The sequence below is a fragment of the Phocoena phocoena genome, chromosome 2 (genome assembly GCF_963924675.1).
Source record: "Phocoena phocoena chromosome 2, mPhoPho1.1, whole genome shotgun sequence".
NCBI classification, from domain to species: Eukaryota; Metazoa; Chordata; class Mammalia; order Artiodactyla; family Phocoenidae; genus Phocoena; species Phocoena phocoena.
This window is the reverse complement of record NC_089220.1, coordinates 172375219-172394055: the sequence shown is the minus strand read 5'-3', so window position 1 is coordinate 172394055 and position 18837 is coordinate 172375219. Positions and strand designations below refer to the sequence as shown.

General features: G+C 41.1%; 1 protein-coding gene across 1 annotated transcript in view; it reads left to right on the top strand.

Moving 5' to 3' along the window:
• Positions 1-18837, top strand: part of CUBN (cubilin) — a 263719-nt gene that overhangs the window by 216448 nt on the left and 28434 nt on the right. Inside the window, exons 57-59 of the mRNA XM_065870957.1 lie at positions 295-495; positions 3128-3257; positions 6820-7037. Coding sequence (XP_065727029.1) covers positions 295-495; positions 3128-3257; positions 6820-7037 — 549 coding nt within the window. The remainder of the gene's footprint in view (positions 1-294; positions 496-3127; positions 3258-6819; positions 7038-18837) is intronic.

Genomic DNA, 18837 nt, shown 5'->3' with positions numbered 1-18837 from the left:
AATGTCTTCAGGTACTGCCAAATGTCCCTGGGAGGCAAAATTGTCCCCAGTTTATAATCACTGAATTAAAGGAGTCATTTTATAGGGAAGAAAATTCTGGATTGTTTCAAAGTAGGATTCAACTGTTGTGAAGTTCTCCCTGTTTTCTCACCCCTGTGCTTGTTTTGTAACTAGGGTGAGGGTCGTTCATCAGGAAACCAAGTTGCGTGAATCGTCCTCACGTTTTCGTGTAATCATTTATGTTGCTTCTGATTATTACTTATGTTGCTTCTGGTTGTTCCGTGCCCTGTTCAGCTCGCTCCACTGTAACGGGAAGCTGTGTCAACGACGGCGTGCACATAGTCAGGGGTTACAGCTTGTCTTCCACGCCTTTGGCGACGCTGTGTGGGGATGAGAGCCTGTCCCCTGTCACCACCTCTGGCCCCCTGCTGCTCAACTTCTACTCAAATGCACACACCACGGACTTGGGATTCAAGTTTTCCTATAGGATAACCCGTGAGTAGCCATAATGATGTAGTTTGGAATTTTCTTTTTCCCTCGAGCAATTTCCATAAGGAGATTTAATTGTATTCACACATCACCAAGTTGAAGACTCAGAGACCTTAAGGGAGAAAATTATGAATTAGGTGCATGGTCTTAAAAAAAAAAAAAGGGAGGCCCTTTTTCATGAACTTTGGCAGAACTACTCTTTGAAAATCAAATGGAAGATTGAGATTTTTTTTTTTTTTTTTTTTTTTTTTGTGGTACGCAGGCCTCTCACTGTTGTGGCCTCTTCCGTTGCGGAGCATAGGCTCTGGATGCGCAGGCTCAGCAGCCATGGCTCACGGGCCCAGCCGCTCTGTGGCACGTGGGATCTTCCTGTACCGAGGCACGAACCTGTGTCCCCTGCATCGGCAGGTGGACTCCCAACCACTGCGCCACCAGGGAAGCCCTGAGATTTATTTTTGATAATTTAAGTTAGAACGAACTGCTACCTTCAGTTGTTCGTACATTGTGTAAAGTGACTTTTTGGCCTGGACTGTCCAGGTGCCTATTTCATTTTCCCAAGTCACTCTGTTGAAAACCAATCCTTTATACATTTAGAAAAAATGTAAGAGAATATCTTTATGATGTTCTGGTAGGAAAGAATTTTTTAGCAATATGCAAAAAGCACAAGTCGTAAAAGAAAAGATGGATGTATTCAACTACATGATAAGTTGCAGCTTCTCTGTATCAAAATCAGGGTAAGACAAGCCACCGAATGGACAAAGACCTTTGAAGCTACCAACATCTTTTCATTTTTTGTAGACAGTTTGATCCATGTTTGTTTGAAAATCATAAGATTCTATTTCCCTATTTTGAATGGTCTTTTCCTCTCCTGCAATAAACTTGGCTGGTTTGCTGACAGCATTTTTTTTTCACATCATCCCAACTTCAGTAACACGGGCAAAAAAAAGATCTTGCAAAATGTTTGTTTGATCTTTACTTGACATAACCCATTGCTAAAGGTAGAAAGTCAAATTGTTTTCTTTCAAATAAATTATTGTTCCCATCCCCAGAAGAGCCTGAAAATGTTTATTGACTCATGAAACAGGCCTTCGTGGTTCGTGCACGTTAACTGCCACCGACGCCTGGCCCCGTTTGTAACGCATGATTCTGTGTGGCCCAGGGATTCTGGTAGCACAAACAGAACATTCCTTCCCCCAGTTGTCTGTTGGATGAAGAGAAGGGGTGACTTGTTTTATTCTTTTGGTACAACTAGTGTTATGGAGAGTTTCCTCCCCACTTTATATTATTTTACTCTTTAATCCCTCATTTTCCTAAAACACTGTATACAAGGGTCCACATTATTTACTATGAGAGTCTCTTTTAAAGAGGGTTGATATCGAAATTTCAACTCCTGACAATGTACAAATTTGGGAGTTATTTTAGGCATTGACAAGCTTTCAGAGACCACATCATTGTGAACAAGATGTAATAGAATAATGGCTACTCAAATCTAACATTTAATTCACTGCAGATGTACCCAGGGGCCTTAGCACGGGAATGATTGTGGGCATAGAGAGAATAGCTTTCCCTGCCATGTGGGCTCAACTGAGACAAAATAAACAAACAGACAAATAAAAAATTACCTTAATAACCTTAAATGGCAGCCACTATTTGGTTATCATTTCTAAGACATGTAAATGGAATATATCCATTGATAGTATATAAACCATAAAAATATCATCAAAATATACTCACGTTACTATAATTTTAGAATCATAAAGTAAAATGAATATCCACCTTTCTCACTGCTGTGAGAATAGGGCACTTTCCATCATTGCACGGCACAAAGTAATCCTCCTTGTATGCAAAGCCAAGCGAAAAAATTAAAATTCTGTATTTTGTATAATGGGATTGCATTCTGTTTTTACGGCTGTTGTTTTATTGACTAGTCGTAGTAACTAAGGGCTGTGGGCTGTTGATTGCTGGACTCGGGGTGGGCCTACCTTCCCCATGCTTGTTGAGGATTGGTAATAAAACTTGGTCAAGTATGGTCCTTACCAGTCTCACGACCAAATAGAAATACGCGAGACTCAGAGCTATGCATTTGAGCCCACAGAGGGAACTAAACTCCATTATTTCAAAAGTGATTTCTAAAATTTCACCTTACAGTAGTCTATCATGGACACAGGAGACTCCAATCCATATTATTTAAGATTTTTAGATCACAGCCCTTCCTGGGTTCATAAGCCCACAATGTGCCTTGGATTCTGCACACCTTTTCTAAACTTCCAGCAATCACTGTTATCACTCTGAATTTCTCACTGCTTTACAGAGAAAGGACAATTGTATTCCAACATGTGAAACGTTTTTTTCTCATCATTTTCACTGTGGCCATTATTTCGGCTCAGACTTATTCCATTCCAAGAGGTGCCTTGAAACATTCTTCCCTGCTTCTACCCCTTACTGTCTTTTCCCTCTACCTCGGTGCAAAAATCTGAAGTATTTGTAAGCACAGTAAAGAGAAGTTTACATTGCTTTAAGACAAAGAATTATCATCTCTCTTGGGGAAAAAGGTACCGTGGTAAAGAATGTCTGGAAATGACTTTCCTCTGCCATGCATCATAACCATTCTCTGCGTGTTCCCCGCCTTCTGTCGCAGCCTGTGGTGGTGTGTTCAGCCTCTCCACCGGGGTCATCAAGAGCCCGTTCTATTCCTACTCTGCGTACCCTAACAACATGCACTGTTTGTACACCGTCACCGTCAGGGACGACAGAGTAATCCAGCTCAAGTACGTAAGACCCATTTACCTTCTTAAGAAAATCCTCCCAGCTCTGTTTACAGAGAAGATGTTCATTTAATGATGCAGAGCACTGATTCTCATCAGAGGCACATACAGGAATCCGGAGGAAGGGGAAGTAAGCATGTGGTGTGATCCTGTTCGTCTGGGGAATGGGCCGCCTACCCTCCACGCAAGCCAGTGGTCACTCAGGGGAAAAACAGGCACTCACTCCACCGGTTCAAACAATTGTTGTAGTTTTCCGACAGTTTTAGAAGTAGCTTCATATACTGGGGTGTAAAGTTATAAGCCTATCTTTAAATCAAAGGGCATGGGGAGGGCAAGAGAAAGCAGTTTCCATTTTGGGGGCACGTATTATACACAAAGAACTTTAATGAACACTTCCACCATTCTCTTATTTAGTTCTTGAAACAGTCAGATGAGGTATGTATTATTAATCTCACTCTACTGATGAGAAAACTGAGGCTCAGAAGTGTCACATAACTTTCCCAAAGTGCTATTGTATTAAATGAAGAGTCAAAATCAGAATCCGGGTCAGACTGATCTCCTCCCCAAACCAGGTCCTCATACTTCCCTGTGCTCTCTCTCAAAGGGTGAATTTTCTAAGTACTTAAGAAATTCCTTTTTATTCCCATATCAGAACACCTCTAAACTGGTGCTATATGAGATATCTTATATCATCAGGAAAATTCTCCCCAATCCTGCATACTTCCAATAAGACTGATGAAGGGAAAGCAACCTCCAGTTCTCTGAGTGACAGAGTTCACTATTGCTGTCATCTGAGATGATGTATTTCTAACTCCTGTGTTTCAGTGATATACAGCATATGGTGGAAAGCTCTGAAACTCAGCATATGGTGTAGTTTATGGCAATATAGAATTCTTTATAGAAGCTTAATGGGCTAGGAGCCCTCCTACCTCCCTTCCTCCTATATGTCAGTGATCACATTCTCTCCCCCCAGTCATAAACTCTCCATAATTTACCTCCAGGGACCTCATATATAAAATGGGTCCTTGGACTGTAAGGCACATCTCATCAAGCCTGGTTTGCTTCCTGTATCAGACAGTGAGTGGTCTACAGGATGGACCCTGGAGAACACTGCAGGTCCCACCTGAGACTGTTTGTAAAGAAGCTGTGCCCCAAAGCCAAAAAGTCCTTTAAGGCCCAGGAATAAAAGAATACACAAAAAATGCCCAATGGCCAGGAGCAGGAGACCTGTGAAAGGATCACCTGCTCCGAATGGAAACGTAAGGAACGGTTCTTGTCATTTGCTGTTGTGGCACAATACTTGGTTCTTACATGTGTAGGATTAGAGCACATGCTATGATATGTGTATATTTTTTGCCCTTGCCTGGGCCCTGGGGCTCACCATAGTCAAAGTTCACATCAGCTTGCTTGGAAAATTATTACATTCTTTCTAAGAACCTACATTCTGTGAAACAGATACTATTCTAGGTACTGAAGAAGTTGTAGACATTAGTAACACATAAATCCTTCTAGGCTCTCAAAATAGGCCGGCCTCATGATGTTTTCTGTTAATGGGCTTTTGCAAATATTTTCTGTGCTGTCATGGGAAAATGATGCAAAGCCAAAACAGCTTTGAGTCCTCTTGGAAACTCAGATTTTTATCTTTATGGATTCACGTTGTGGAAAATAAATGTATTGTCTATAGAAAATAAAAATGAAAGTAGTGTTTTTGGAAATTATCTAGCTATTGTTTTGCCTTCTTTTATTATAGGAACATTAAATGTTACATGTGGTTAAAGAAAATTAAGAAATTTTTCATCTTGATCTTTATCATCAGTTTGAAAACAATCAAAATACATTCAAAATATTGTATCATTTTTTTCTTAAGCCTCTTAAAGGAAATATTTTAATCACGAGATATTTTCAAATTATTCCATATTATATGTTATATATTACAGAGGCTAGCAAAAATACCAAAACCCAGAAAACAAAAACACCTGAGAAAGAAGAACCTAGAAAAATGATGACAGGACATCAGATAATTTAAACAGGTTTTTAAAAAATAAGCTATAAAAAAAATAATAATAAATAAAAAATAAGCTATAATAAACCCACCATAAAAATCCTTAAGAACATCCATGTAGGAAGCCTTGCTTGTTTGGGAACTCTGGGAATAGTTACTTGAAATGACAAAGCATAAGACCTGGATTGAAATATGGTGTTAAGGAACTATATTCAATATCTTGCAATAAACCATAATGAAAAGGAATATATATGTGTAATTGGATCACTTTTCTGTACACCAGAAACTAACACAACATTGTAAATCAACTATACTTCAATTTAAAAAAAGGAAAGAAAAGAAAAGAAATACTATGTTAGACAATGAAAGAAAAGTCAGGGATGTATCTGTCAGGATAGGTTATAAGTGGTGACAAACAACCCCAAGGCACAGTAGCTTAACTCAACAAGTTTATTTCTCACTCGTATGAGTGTGTCCAACGTGGCCTGGCAAGGAGTCTCCTCTCATCATGGTCACTTAGCTGCCCAGGTTGATGGAAACTCATTTCTACATTTGCTTCCATGATCATCACTGCAGTAGAAGGCAGTGTGGCAAACTGAGTAGTAGTTCTTAAAACTTCTTCCAAAAGTAATACGCATGACTCCTGCTTACATTTCTGTGGCCAGAGCATGTCTCAGGGCCACATCACACCTCAAAGTGTGCACAGAAAGACAATCCTAACAAATGTCAGGAAGGCTGAGCACTGGGGTGAGTGGTGACATGCCCGTGACGACCACAGTGATCTGAAATGTGAATTTCTGGTTATAGCAGTTAAATAAGACTCAAGAGAATTTAGTTCATTCTTTCCTACCATTGGTTTTTTAATATTTGTTATTTCTTTTATGAGGAATAACTATTTCTTATTTCTAGTTTTCAAAATCATAATAATAACGATCATTTGTTGGGTCTGTCCATTTTTTTTGAGCACCTACTGTATGCCAGTTACCATAATTTGGTTTTTACACATTGTTTCACTTAACCTTAGAATAAACTCCATTTAAAAAGAGGGAAACAGACTGTGAGAATGAGAATAAAGCTCTGATTCTAAAACCAGCATTTCTTCCGCTCTATTATATTAGCAGTCTTCCCATTGATAAAAATTAGATTGATAGTACCACTTGATCTCACAAAAATAACAAGGGAACAGAGTAAACACCCTATTTTTAATGAGACTGAAAAACTAAAGTGTTGCTGAAATGATAGATAAATATCAGTTCAACTTATCAAAACTTTGTTAAGTAGATTTAATATATCCTAAGTCCTGGAAATCCAGGACTATATCTTACTCATCTTTATATCCCCAGAGCTTATGACACTCCTTGACATATTCTAGTCTCTCAAAAACTTTCCTCTAAACTTTTGAACTGATCAGTAAAATAGTATACTGTTTCTACGTTTCCTATCAAGTGAAACTTGGATGCTGTTGGCGTTTGTCTTGTCTTTTTTTTTTTAATAAGAACTAAATCTATGATTTAATGGAAATCCGAATGGAAAACATTATTATTAACAAGGTTCATTTCACAGGTTCAATGATTTTGATGTGGTTTCCTCCACCTTCTGCTCCCAAGACTACCTGGCAGTTTACGATGGTTCTAACATCAGTGATCCCCTTCTTGGCAAATTCTGTGGTTCCCAGCTTCCACCAGGTGTTAAGAGCAGCAGTAGTCGTATGTTCCTGGTGTTCAAGACAGATTCGTTTCAAACAGCAAGAGGTTGGAGGATATCTTTCTGGCAGACACTGGGTAAGAATTTTGCGTGTGTAAATCTATTTTTCATGACTGTTTTCTGCTTTGTTTAATTTTTTTCACCTGTCTAAAGTTGCTCTTCATTTAAGTTTAGAGGAATATGTCACATAAAATTTTGGTTTTAAAAATTACATATGGTGTATTTTGAGTAAAAACAAAAAATCACTCAACATATGTGTCTCTCTAGTATTTAAAGACAAAGCCTGTCTACACCACCATCTCAAATGAGACCTGAGTCTCATTTTATCACCCATGGAAATGGTGGAAGTTAAGTCTGTAGGTAGCAAAGTCCAGATCAAGAAAGAAGGCCCTGTAGCCTCTGTTGACTTTATCCTTAAAATGGTGAAGAGCCTGGGAGACTTTTAAGTAAAGAGTGCACAGCCCAACTGGACTTCTGGAAAGATCATAGTGGTAGCAGGGTGGAGGAAGGTGGAAGGAAGAAGCTTATCACAGAATTCCAGATGAGAAAGGTTGAAGGCTCAAAGTAACAGAGTGGGAATAAAAATAGAAGAAGGTGGAAATCTCAGAGATATTCGGAACGTAGAATACCTTGGAAGTACAGTGTTGGGAACTTGATGCTTATTACATGAGGACAGGAGTTGAGGATGACTTCTATGGGTGACTTGTTGGATACTTGGGCCTTAGGAGGCTAAGATTCAGGGAAGAAATATTGTATTTGGTTTGGGTCATTTTGGGTTGGAGGGCCTATGAGATATCTAAATGGAGAAAGAGAGGAGGAAACTGAAGCTTGAGAAGCAACTTGGGCAGAGGAGGTGATCTGGGAGTCATCTAGAGGTAAAAGGAAAAGCTGGGTGAGAGGATCAATCAAAAATAGCACCCCCGTTTATTCCCACTGCTTCTGAGAAATAATTATCTATATAGAATTAACTTGGAACTTTGAGTCCTTTAAAACAGCGGTCCCCAACCTTTCTGGCACCAGGGACCGGTTTCGTGGAAGATGGTCTTTCCACGGACGGGGGTGGGGGGATGGGTCAGGTGGTAATGCGAGCGATGGGGGAGCAACAGATGAAGCTTTGCCCCCTCACCCGCCGCTCAGCTCCCGCCGTGTGGTCCGGTTCCTGACAGGCCACGGACCGGTACCAGTCCACGGCCTGGGGGTTGGGGAGCCCTGCCGTATGAGTTAGCTGGTCTGCTCTCTGTTTATCCGCACTTGTGGCATCAGTGGCACAGTCTAAGATAATTTATATTTGATTCTGGGAAGTGTTTCGAGTCTTCCATTTGAATATAGAAGTGAATAGTGTTCTGAAAACAAACCGCTCACAAAACGAATCGCTTACTGTGAAGGCCCAGAGAAACCTGGGAGGTTTTCTACGATAAGAATCCCGACTCACTGTTCAAACCCTTTCTTCCTCTTTACCCCATGCTGCGGCTAACCTTCAGCCCTCTGATAGAAAGCAGAGCTCACCTTCACCTTCTTTGCATTTGGTGTGTGATTCCTTACATGCATTTCTTGAGGGGAACAATTAGACATTTGCGTTTTGACGGCTTCCCAATAAAACGCAGACGTGGTGCAAATTGTATCAGAAAATCACTTTGCCACCTAGCCTACTTAGCTGTATCAACAGTGACTTGAAAGCAAGTCTCATGGGCAGACAGAGAGCATTGCCTTAATGGAATTGCCCAAGTGAAGTGGCATATAAAACACAGAGGGCTATTTTGAAAGAAAAATTAATTTTCCTTTGGAGACTTTTTGCACAAGAGAACGTGTTTATTCGTGCCTTTGGCACAGACTTTAGAATCAAATGACACATAATTGCATAGCTCTTGCTACCTGCTTTCAAGTTGTTTTCCTTTTTCCTAATGTATTCTCACATGATCATTGAAATCATCCTAAAGTACTCCACACGGCTGTCACCTAACGGCTTCCACGTTAGCCAGTGTTCCCTAACCTCATTAATTATTACATTTTTCTGAGCTACAAAAAGACGTTCTCCGACTTAAGGTGATTTTACTGAAGTAGCACAGAACGAATCATCTTACACCGTCAAAGGCCCTGCTCATCCATAAGCATTGGCCACTTTCAGTGAATAACTATCTTCCTCTGGTCACATGCAGAGAGCAGAAATAGGGTCTCATTCCTTGCCTCCCAGTGTGCTACCCCTGCATGCCTCTCACCTCTTCTTCGTGTATAAATGCTATTGGCCACTTGGGAATATTTGAGAAGTAATTGTAAGTGATCGTTAGTGGTATTTTTTTTTCCTGAACAACCGATAGTTATAATTTTGTGCTGTTTTGGTTACGAACCTTTCAAGACCACTCATATAAACTCACTAATTATTCTGCATAGCTTTTCAATCTGGTTTGTTTTTTGTTGTTTATGGTGAGGAAAAGGGGAAGAAACAATAAAGAGCACATTGAATTCTAGTGTTTATAGAATCGTTTTCTTACAGATCTATACAAAGCACTTAAACTTGGCTAATAAGATGCACTTTTCCCCTCAGTCTTGTCCATTTCAAACTGCCCTGGGCATCCTGTAAAGAGAGAAGAAACAACTTTATGGGTGGGACAGTGACTTTTAGTTTCCAAAACTGTCACTTTAGCCTGGAAGACAGTATCTTCCCTGAATAAATAATTGATGTGAAGAGGAGACCATTTTAGTCTGTGATATCTGTTTAGCTTATCTTGACCTAAACACTGGAGTTTTACAGATTCGCTCTTTTGATTCCACACTTGACAATACTTTATGCACATCTGCTTTAATTTTTCTGAAGTCAGTGAAGAGCCGGCTCATACAATAATATGATTATTAGATAACTTCTCCTTGGGCATTTGTTATATTTGTATTGCTAATGGCTCAGAACAAATTTGGGGGAAATATCCCCCTAGTTTGTCGCTAATGAATTGTGTGGTGAAATCAGGTCTCCTCTTTTATGGAACTTCTGCTATGAAGGGCCACCTGCACAGGATGGAAGGTAAGGAGAAAGCAAAAGCCAGCACTTCCCGGGAGCTGATACCTACCTGTAAAGTACACCTGCCTGCCCGCTTGCCCCATCTCTCCTCCCCTACATGAATAACTGATCCCCGATAACTGATAACCAGCGGAGTACTTGTCCTGGGGTCTGTGAAACTCTGAGATTATCTGCAGATCTCAGCGTTTTTCTGGAGAGTATGCAACTTTCACCCGATTGTCAGTGGTGTCCATGATCCCGTGAAGCTTAAAAAGCCTTCAGTCCTATGGATTTGGCCCAAGTGGGCAAGCTCCACGGTGCAGAGCTAACACTGATGAGTACCGTTTATTCTACCCACTTCTGCTTGCTGAGTTCCTGCCCCTCCTTTACCACCAGAGTCTGCTTCAGCTCTGGCTGTGCTCATCTGTGTCACTCACAGAGCATTTCAGACCTGCAAACGTGTTTTTAAGCCATCAAAGCCCCCATTTCTTCTTACTGTACTGGTCTCACGCCAGAGTGCCTCTCAGTCAGTCTGTTTTTTTGTTTTTATTTATTTATTATTTAAAAATTTTTATTTTATTTTATTTTTTTGGCTGCGTTGGGTCTTTGTTGCGGTGCACAGGCTTCTCACTGCAGTGGCTTCTCTTGTTGCAGAGCACGGGCTCGAGGCACGCGGGCTCAGTAGTTGTGGCACCTGGGCTCAGTAGTTGTGGCTCACGGGCTCAGTAGTTGTGGCTTGCGGGCTCAGTAGTTGTGGCTCCCGGGCTCAGTAGTTTTGGCTCGTGGGCTCAGTAGTTGTGGCACGTGGGCTCAGTGGTTGTGGCTCATGGGCTCAGTAGTTGTAGCATGCAGGTTCAGTAGTTGTGGCTCGTGGACTCAGTAGTTGTGGCTCATGGGCTTAGTTGCTCCGCGGCACATGGGATCTTCCCAGACCAGGGATCGATCCCACGTCCCCTGCATTGGCAGGCGGATTCTCAACCACTGTGACACCAGGGACGCCCCCTTTCCCAGTTCTGTTTCTCATGGCAGCTTCCCACAGAGACACAGAACCTGAGTTAACCCCCTTTCCCCACCCCCAACCAGGGGCACTTCCTGTCCTGGGCACTGCTCGAGGAAATAATAAAGCAGTTATTTCTTACTTGAATCCATGCATCTTGGAGGATGGGTGAGAGAGGAAAGAACATTTATTCATGCAGTTATGTTCCAGGCCCAGTCAGTCTGTTTTTGATGTGCTCATCCCATTAGATACGAAACTTGTAGATACAGGATTAGATCAGGGGTTTAAACTATGTTTATTGACTGTGTTCCATGGTAACTAAACTTGTTTTCTTAAGTAATGTATCGTATAACCCTTTAGCAAAATATCAGGGTCAAAAACTGAAGTTGGCCCAGTTAGTGTTGAGGTCTGTGGGCATTTGGCAGTGGTGGGAAGAAGTTGAGGTGGCTCAACAGGAGTTTGCTTGTAAGAGGGGATGGAGAAGAAGGAAAGGTACACAGAGAAAGCTGATGCCAGTTTGGGGCCCCAAAGATGGAAAATATAACCACAGCAAACGGAGGAAAATGTAACAACATATCAGACTTCTGGTTCTGGTTATTTTTAAATTTCACAGTTTTGGTGTTAAGTTTGGACTTTGGGAGGGGCATTCTAAAGTTCTATAGCTAAACATTAAAAAAATAAACTTAAAAACATGCAGTGACACTAAATATCGATGTGTCTATGTCTCTGTTGTGCTTCCTAGCAGCCTGATGTTAGCTGCCAGACGACATTACTTTTAAAAGTACATTTGCAGTAAGGTAGTTGAATTATAAAGTGAATAATTTCCTAAGTCACTGCTCAAATAACCCTCAGTTTAGCGAATATGGGGATATTACTGGAAAGCAGTGTTGTTTGTCTGTCCTCTTAATGTCATTTGCGCCCTCTGATGAAGTCTGACAATGAGATGAGCTGAAATTGTAAACCCATTTGCAGAAAACTAGACTAAGCTTATTTCCGCTCTTTTTAAGTCTTGTAACTTTCACTGCTGATTCGGCATCCCTTGGGAGTTGATGCCAAAGACAAGGTTATCTGCAGTTTCTCCTTTGTGGGTTTTACTGACAAGGGTTTTTTGCTGAGCTGAGAATGTGGGACTGTGATAAAGAAACTAACAAATGCTTAGTTCACCAAAACCTTACAAAAGCAGTAGGCAGGAGTAAAATTCCAGATCAGCCAAAAGAAAAAGAAAAGGTTTTTATGAAAATATATTCCAATATCAGTCTGTGCTCTAACCCACTCACCCCCTCCTTAAATGACCAGATTGCTGCCCCTGGTCTTGAAGGATAGGGTTGTCATTGGGAAAATGAAACCAGATGGTACTGTGAAGACCAAGCTAAGTGATAAAATTGAGTTAGTGGTAAATTATAAGATAACACTTTGAAAAACATTGAAATAAACAAGAAGCTGGCAAGCAATTATTCTGTATAACCTAAACAGCACCAGCCCTCCTAAAAATGCAACTCATCCAACAACTGGATGTTTAGGGTTAAATTATTTATAAGCATAGATTCCCTGTAATAATCATTATCCTTATTCATTGGGCCTGGCTTTAATGTAGTGTTTCCAGCAGCATAAAAGCAGACTGTCATGTTTATGGCTGGTCAGCATTAAACACTGAAAAAAATCCTTTACTTGTAAACAGTTGTTTAGAGATAAAACATTATCAGGGACTGTATTCTTCTCTTTGTTCTGAGATGTGAAAAATCTGCTACCTTTGTGTGGTAGCTTTAATTTCAGTTCACCCCCAGGAGAAGATGTCAAGGATGCCCAAGGCATACAGATAATGACCGCATGTCACTGAGCTTCTATGGGAGGGGCTTTGCATGGATTTTCTCATCTAATCCTCACAACTACCCCTGAGACAGAGATTATCCCATTTTACAATGGAGGAACAAAGAAGTTAGGAGATTAGGTAATTTGCTTGCAGTCAAAGGGTTTATAAGAGGTAAAGCCAAGCTTGGAATCAGGTAGGACTATCTCCCAAATTCATCCTTTTCCTAAAATGCCCACATCGCTTTTGTAGAGATCAGTGAACACACTCAGGACGATGAGGGATTATGGGGGTGACTTTTCTCAAAGGCAACTCATTTCTTTTCTAACTCTTTGGGGAGATAGAGCTACTTTTCTCCATTCTCATCTTCTCCTTTGACACTGCCTGCTTTCCAATTTGTACCTAGTCCTAAATAGTGCATTTAATTTACTGTTAGTATATAAATATTACACATAACTGCAGCAGTCACTATTTCCTCCTTCCCATAAGGAAAGGAAAAAAATATTTTTTAGTAAAATATACTATTTATAAGTAATTAGCATAATTATATATTTATAGTAGACTTATATTTATGATGCAAATATATTTTATATATTATAAATATAATATGCATAAAATATATATGTTTAGTATTTATATTTTACGTAACATTTATATTTACAAATAATTTATATATATATGCATACATATACACATACAGTAAAAGCCCATTTTCTTTCCGCTGTTGACAGACAAATGTCACGTCTATCTTCACAGCTTTGCATGATATAATGGTAAAGAATTAGCACAATTATGTGGAGTATAATTCCATTGGAATATAAGGGTAATAAATGTCTGTATAACAAAAATCTCTAACCCCAAATGATGGCCTCCAATTTAGTAAAATTTCTTAAAGTTCTATCAAAATTAAGGAATTTGGGCATTTATTTTTATGTTGTAATCCTGATTGGCATTCTCATATATTTTACTTTACAAATTGGGGAACTGAGTCACACAGAAATTAAGTGACTTGCCAGGGCCTCTTAGCAAGTCTTGAGCAGAACTGGGAAAATAATCCGTCTCCACTAAATCACACTGCCACCAGTCATAAAATGTAAATATCAATAGCACAATGTGCAAGCTGACACATTAACGAGAGCAACAAAACAATTCCGTGCCCTTGTTTGCATTATTAAAAACTATTGGGTACTCTGGTTTGATGAATTTCATATCTTTTCTAATGCAACCTCTTTTATGACAATTGAATAGCCCGTTGCTAGGAATCCTGCTCTCTAACTAGAACAGTTTCTAGTTCTTGCTAGCTTTTGACTTTGTGATCGTCAGTGATGAGGGGAAGCCATTCTTCTATATAGTGTGCCTTTGCACACTATATAGTAACAGACCTGACATCGTTTATAATGGCAAATGTTTAGCTAAACAAGCATTTTCCTACAAAAACAAAAAAACAAAACTACCCCTTCGGCAGGTGTTTTAAATCTTTTGGTGATACTTTTGGTGGCGTTCTGCTGATTGTTTCTTCACAATCAAATGTGCCACAAAAGTCAACTAACTTAGCTCTGAAACAGGTTAATACATAGGACCCAAAACTTGGTCCTATGCCTGTGTGTGTGTGTGTGTATACATATACACACACACACACATATATATATACACATATACAGACTTATATATATAGACACACATACACATGTACATAATATGTTTATCGCATAGTAACAACTTTATAAATCAAGAAATATATTTAATCCCAAGAATTCCCTTATAAACTTAGATTAGAAAGCAAAGATCCCTCCAGTAAGAACTATCTATATATTTTCTGTGCTTTCCTGAACTGCGTATTCGACAGTATTCACCAGCTACTTAGTATGCAGGCAGTGATCTTTTCTCTGGGGATACGAAGACGAATTCAACAAGATCTCTATTTCTGAGAAGATTACTCAATAGTCAGCAAATAATTGTAAATTCTGATAAATGCTTTTGTCAGAAGTATGTGCAGAGGACAGCAGAGGCAGAAGTGATCTGAAGTACTTCGGCGTTGAGTAAAATAAAAAGGACACAGGAAAAAAAAGTTCGCGAAAGCACGGCAGGGAATGCGAACCGTGAATTGTAGTCAGTGGTTTGTAAATGTAGCACAGGCTCTGGGGATAGACTGTCTAGGTTCAAACTCAGCCCTGACACATCCCAACAAGTTTGACCTTGGACAATTACTTATCCTTTTGATTTTCTCATCTGTAAAAGGGGCCCACTAATAGTAACTACCTCATAGGGTTGTGGGGAAGACTAAACTAGAACATGCCCTGACACTCTTTTAGCACGCACTAAATTTTAGCTATAAATAATACTCACTCGGAAGGCTGAGAAGGCCTTCGTTGGGAAAGCAGCCATTTTATGGAGAAGAAAAAGCAAAGTTGCAAAGGCATATCCCATTTCAGAGGCCACACACTGGCCTGTACATTGTTACTACCGCTTTGGGTTGTCAGGTAGAGAGCAGTCGGGGCTGAAACAGGAGAGCCAGGAGGAGGTGGACAAGGTGGGCTCTGCATCAGTTGCGGATGGAACCGTTAATCGTCTGGAGGCTGGAGAGTACTATGATCTAATCCGATGTGGTGTAGGAAGCACGTGCTAGCACCTGTGAGGGTGATGTTTTGAAGCAGGGGCAGCATTTTAGACAGAAAAATTGGGAAAGTATTGCCATCATTTAGGCAGGGGATGAGAGCAGTGACAGTGTGAAAATAAAGAAGGAACTTGAAAGGAGAAGCACTTAAGGTACAGGATCAAGAGGACCCAGTAGTCTTTGAACAGTGAATTGAGGGAAAAGGAAAACATGATGACCCTGAGGTTTCTGGACAATATCCCGTGATACCACTATCTAAATGTAAGTTTACAGGAGAGGGCCAGGTTTCATAGGAGAAAGTAATGTTTGGTTTTGGTGTGGAATATTTGGTGCCTTTAAGTCATCCAGCTAATGTTCAGTAGGTAGTCAGATCCAAGGATGAGACAGTGTAGTGTGTAGCACATACACGTTAAAATGATTATATCTTCCTGGTGAATTTGGTGACTCATGTTATTCTGCAAGGTCTTTTCTTGTTTTTGGGGTTTTTTTTTGCTGTAATGTCTACTTTTTCCGCTTCAGTATACAGCTTCCCTAGCTTTCTTCCAGTTCATGGTATATTTTTCAATCTCTCCACTTTCAACATTTCTCTACCCCAAAGAATGTATTTGGGTTTTGTTTTACTTTGTCTTTCAAAGAGATTGGGCCATGTTACTAATAAAATTACTAACATTATTGGATTTAAATAGACCACCGTATTGTTTTGTTTGTTCCATACGTTCTTATGTTTCTGTAGCCATCTTTGTGTTTTTGCCTTTTCTGAATTAATCAGTTGTCACTCTCTTTTAAAAATCGTTACTGTCCGGGCGGCGGGACGGGCGGGCGCGGAGGTTGCCTGTGCTGGGCTGCGTGCGGCGAGGCTCCGGCGCCTCCGCGGAGCATCGCGGGTCCAGGGAGGAGCGGCGCCGGCCCTGAAGCCTTGAGAACACGGCTAGGCAGCCGTAGTTCAACGGGGAGCTGGCCTAATGGGAGCTAGGCGCCTGCTGGCGTCTCGGTTCTTGGCGGGCCCGGGAGCCCGCGGTGGCCAGGCTGGGGACGGCGGCAGGTAGGAGTGAGCCGCTGGTGTGGGGACGAGCAGGGAAGGGAGGACACTGGCTGTCGGCCTGTGAACCCAGGCAAGAAGCAGCAGCCGACACAATCCAGACCCGGGTCCGTGCGCCCAGCTCGGTGCTGGGCGGCCGGTCGGTGGAACAGACCCGCAGGTGTGGCTCTTGTCACTCTAGGACTGGCTTCGGGACAGATCCTGCCGCTGAGCCCGGGCCTCAGTTCCCCGGGAGAGTGGAGTGGAGCCCGGTGGTGTGCGCGACTCAGCACGGCGGCCACGCGCGTCCAGGCTGCCAGCAAGGGCAGTGGGGAGCCCGGGGAAGTGGTGGCCTTGGGAGTGTCCTCCGATGGCAAAGAACCTCCAGGCTTCTCAGATAACTTTGGTGTAGGACGTCGCTGCGTTGAAAGGCAGTTCTGTGTGCTTTTCCCCTCTTGGCGTGGATCAGCAGTGCTGAGGCGGCAGGTGTGATACAGAAGCGCGAGCAGAGACTGTGAAATCCCCAGACTCCGGGAAAACTAGAGGGGACAGCCAGCCTAGGGAAGAGGGCCCTCGCCTCAGGGCCCTAATCCTGGCTTCAGCCGCGGGGCTCAGGGGAGCTGCAAAGTCTTCTGGGCGAGCAGAGCCCCCAGTCCTGAGCTGTTCTTCGCTGTGGTTGGGTCATCTCCCCCCATCCAAGGGAAGAAATCTAGATGAGGTTTAAGAATCAGTGCTTTAAGAATGTGGATCTCGTAGCTGAAACCTTGGAACACGTGTTTTCAGCACAAGGTGTTAAAGTGAAGGGAAGGATTTAACGCCTTTTCAAGGAGGGTGTCTCCATGTGGGCAGAACTAGAGAACAAATGGGTCTTGAATAAAGAAAACAAAAAAATCATTACTTATATATTCAGTTACTCTTAGGGATTATAACATTCACCCTTGACTCATTAGAATCTAATTTAAAACTAGTCCTTTTTTTGCGGGGGGTGGTACGCAGGCCTCTCACTGTCGTGGCCTCTCCCGTTGCGGAGCACAGGCTCTGGATGCGCAGGCTCAGCGGCCATGGCTCACGGGCCCAGCCGCTTCGCGGCATGTGGGATCTTCTGGACCGGGGCACGAACCCGTGCCCCCTGCATCAGCAGGCGGACTCCCAACCACTGCGCCACCAGGGAAGCCCTAAAACTAGTCCTTTTACCATATCACGATAAATGCAACATTTTAACTCCATTAATCTACTTCCTGTCTTCCATGCTGTTAATATCAATTATTTAAATTCTACATGTTTTAAGCATATAAAATGTTTTTATTGTTTCAGTTAGTAATTATGTATACTTACCATTGCTTTTGTTCTTTCTTCCTGAATTTCTGTGCTTCCATCTGAGATCAGTTTATTTCTTTTTGAAGAACTCCCTTTAGCGTTTTTTTAAAAAATTTATTTATTGCAAATCTTCTAGTAAAAATGTCTTTTGGTTTTTGTTTTCCTGAAAATGGCTTTATTCTGTCTTAAATTTTGTGGAATTTTTTTCTCTGAATACAGAATTCTAGTTTGGCAGTTATTTGCATTCAGCACTTTAAGGTGCTATTTCATTGTCATCTGTGTTCTGTCATCTTGGCGAGAGAGTCCTTATGGAGTACTTTCTGTGCTATCCACACTTGGGACACCCTCCCTGGTCATTCCATTGTGGTGTGCTGTATTCTACAATGAGCTATCACTCGTGTGTGTGTGTGTGTGTGTGTGTGTGTATTTTAGCCATTCTGATAGAAATGTATTCATATCATTATGGTTTTAATTTACATTTCCCTAATGGTGAACAATTTTCATGTGTTTTTTTGGTCATATGTATATCCTCTTTGGCGAAATAGATGTTCATAATTTTTTCCCATTTTTTAATTGGATTACTTGTTTTTCCACTATTGGGTTTTGAGAGTTCTTCATATATTCTCAGTAGTAGTCCTTCCTCAGGTACATGGTCTGCAAATATTTTCTCCCAGTCCATAGCTTGCCTTTTTGTCCTCTTAACAGGGCCTTTCTTAGAACAAAAGTTTTTAATTTTGAAGAAGTCCAGCATATCAGTTTCTCCTTTTATGTATAGTGTTTGGATAACAAGGCTAAGAACTCTACCTATCCTGAGGTCTCAAAGATTTTCTACTTCGATTTCTTCTAGAAGTTTTATGGTTTTACATTTTTCATTTATGTTTACGATCCATTTTGAACTAATTTTTGTTCAAGGTCTGAGGTTTAGATTGGACCTAATTTCTGCCCCTGGATGTCCAATTTCTCTATCACCGTTTGTTGAAAGACTATCCTTCCTCCACTGAATTGCTTTTGCATTTTTGTAAATAATCACTTGGACATACTTGTGTGGACATATTTCTGGGTTCTTTATTCTTTTCCATTGATCTGTTTGTCTAACACTCCACGAATATCATACTATCTGGATTACTATAGCTGT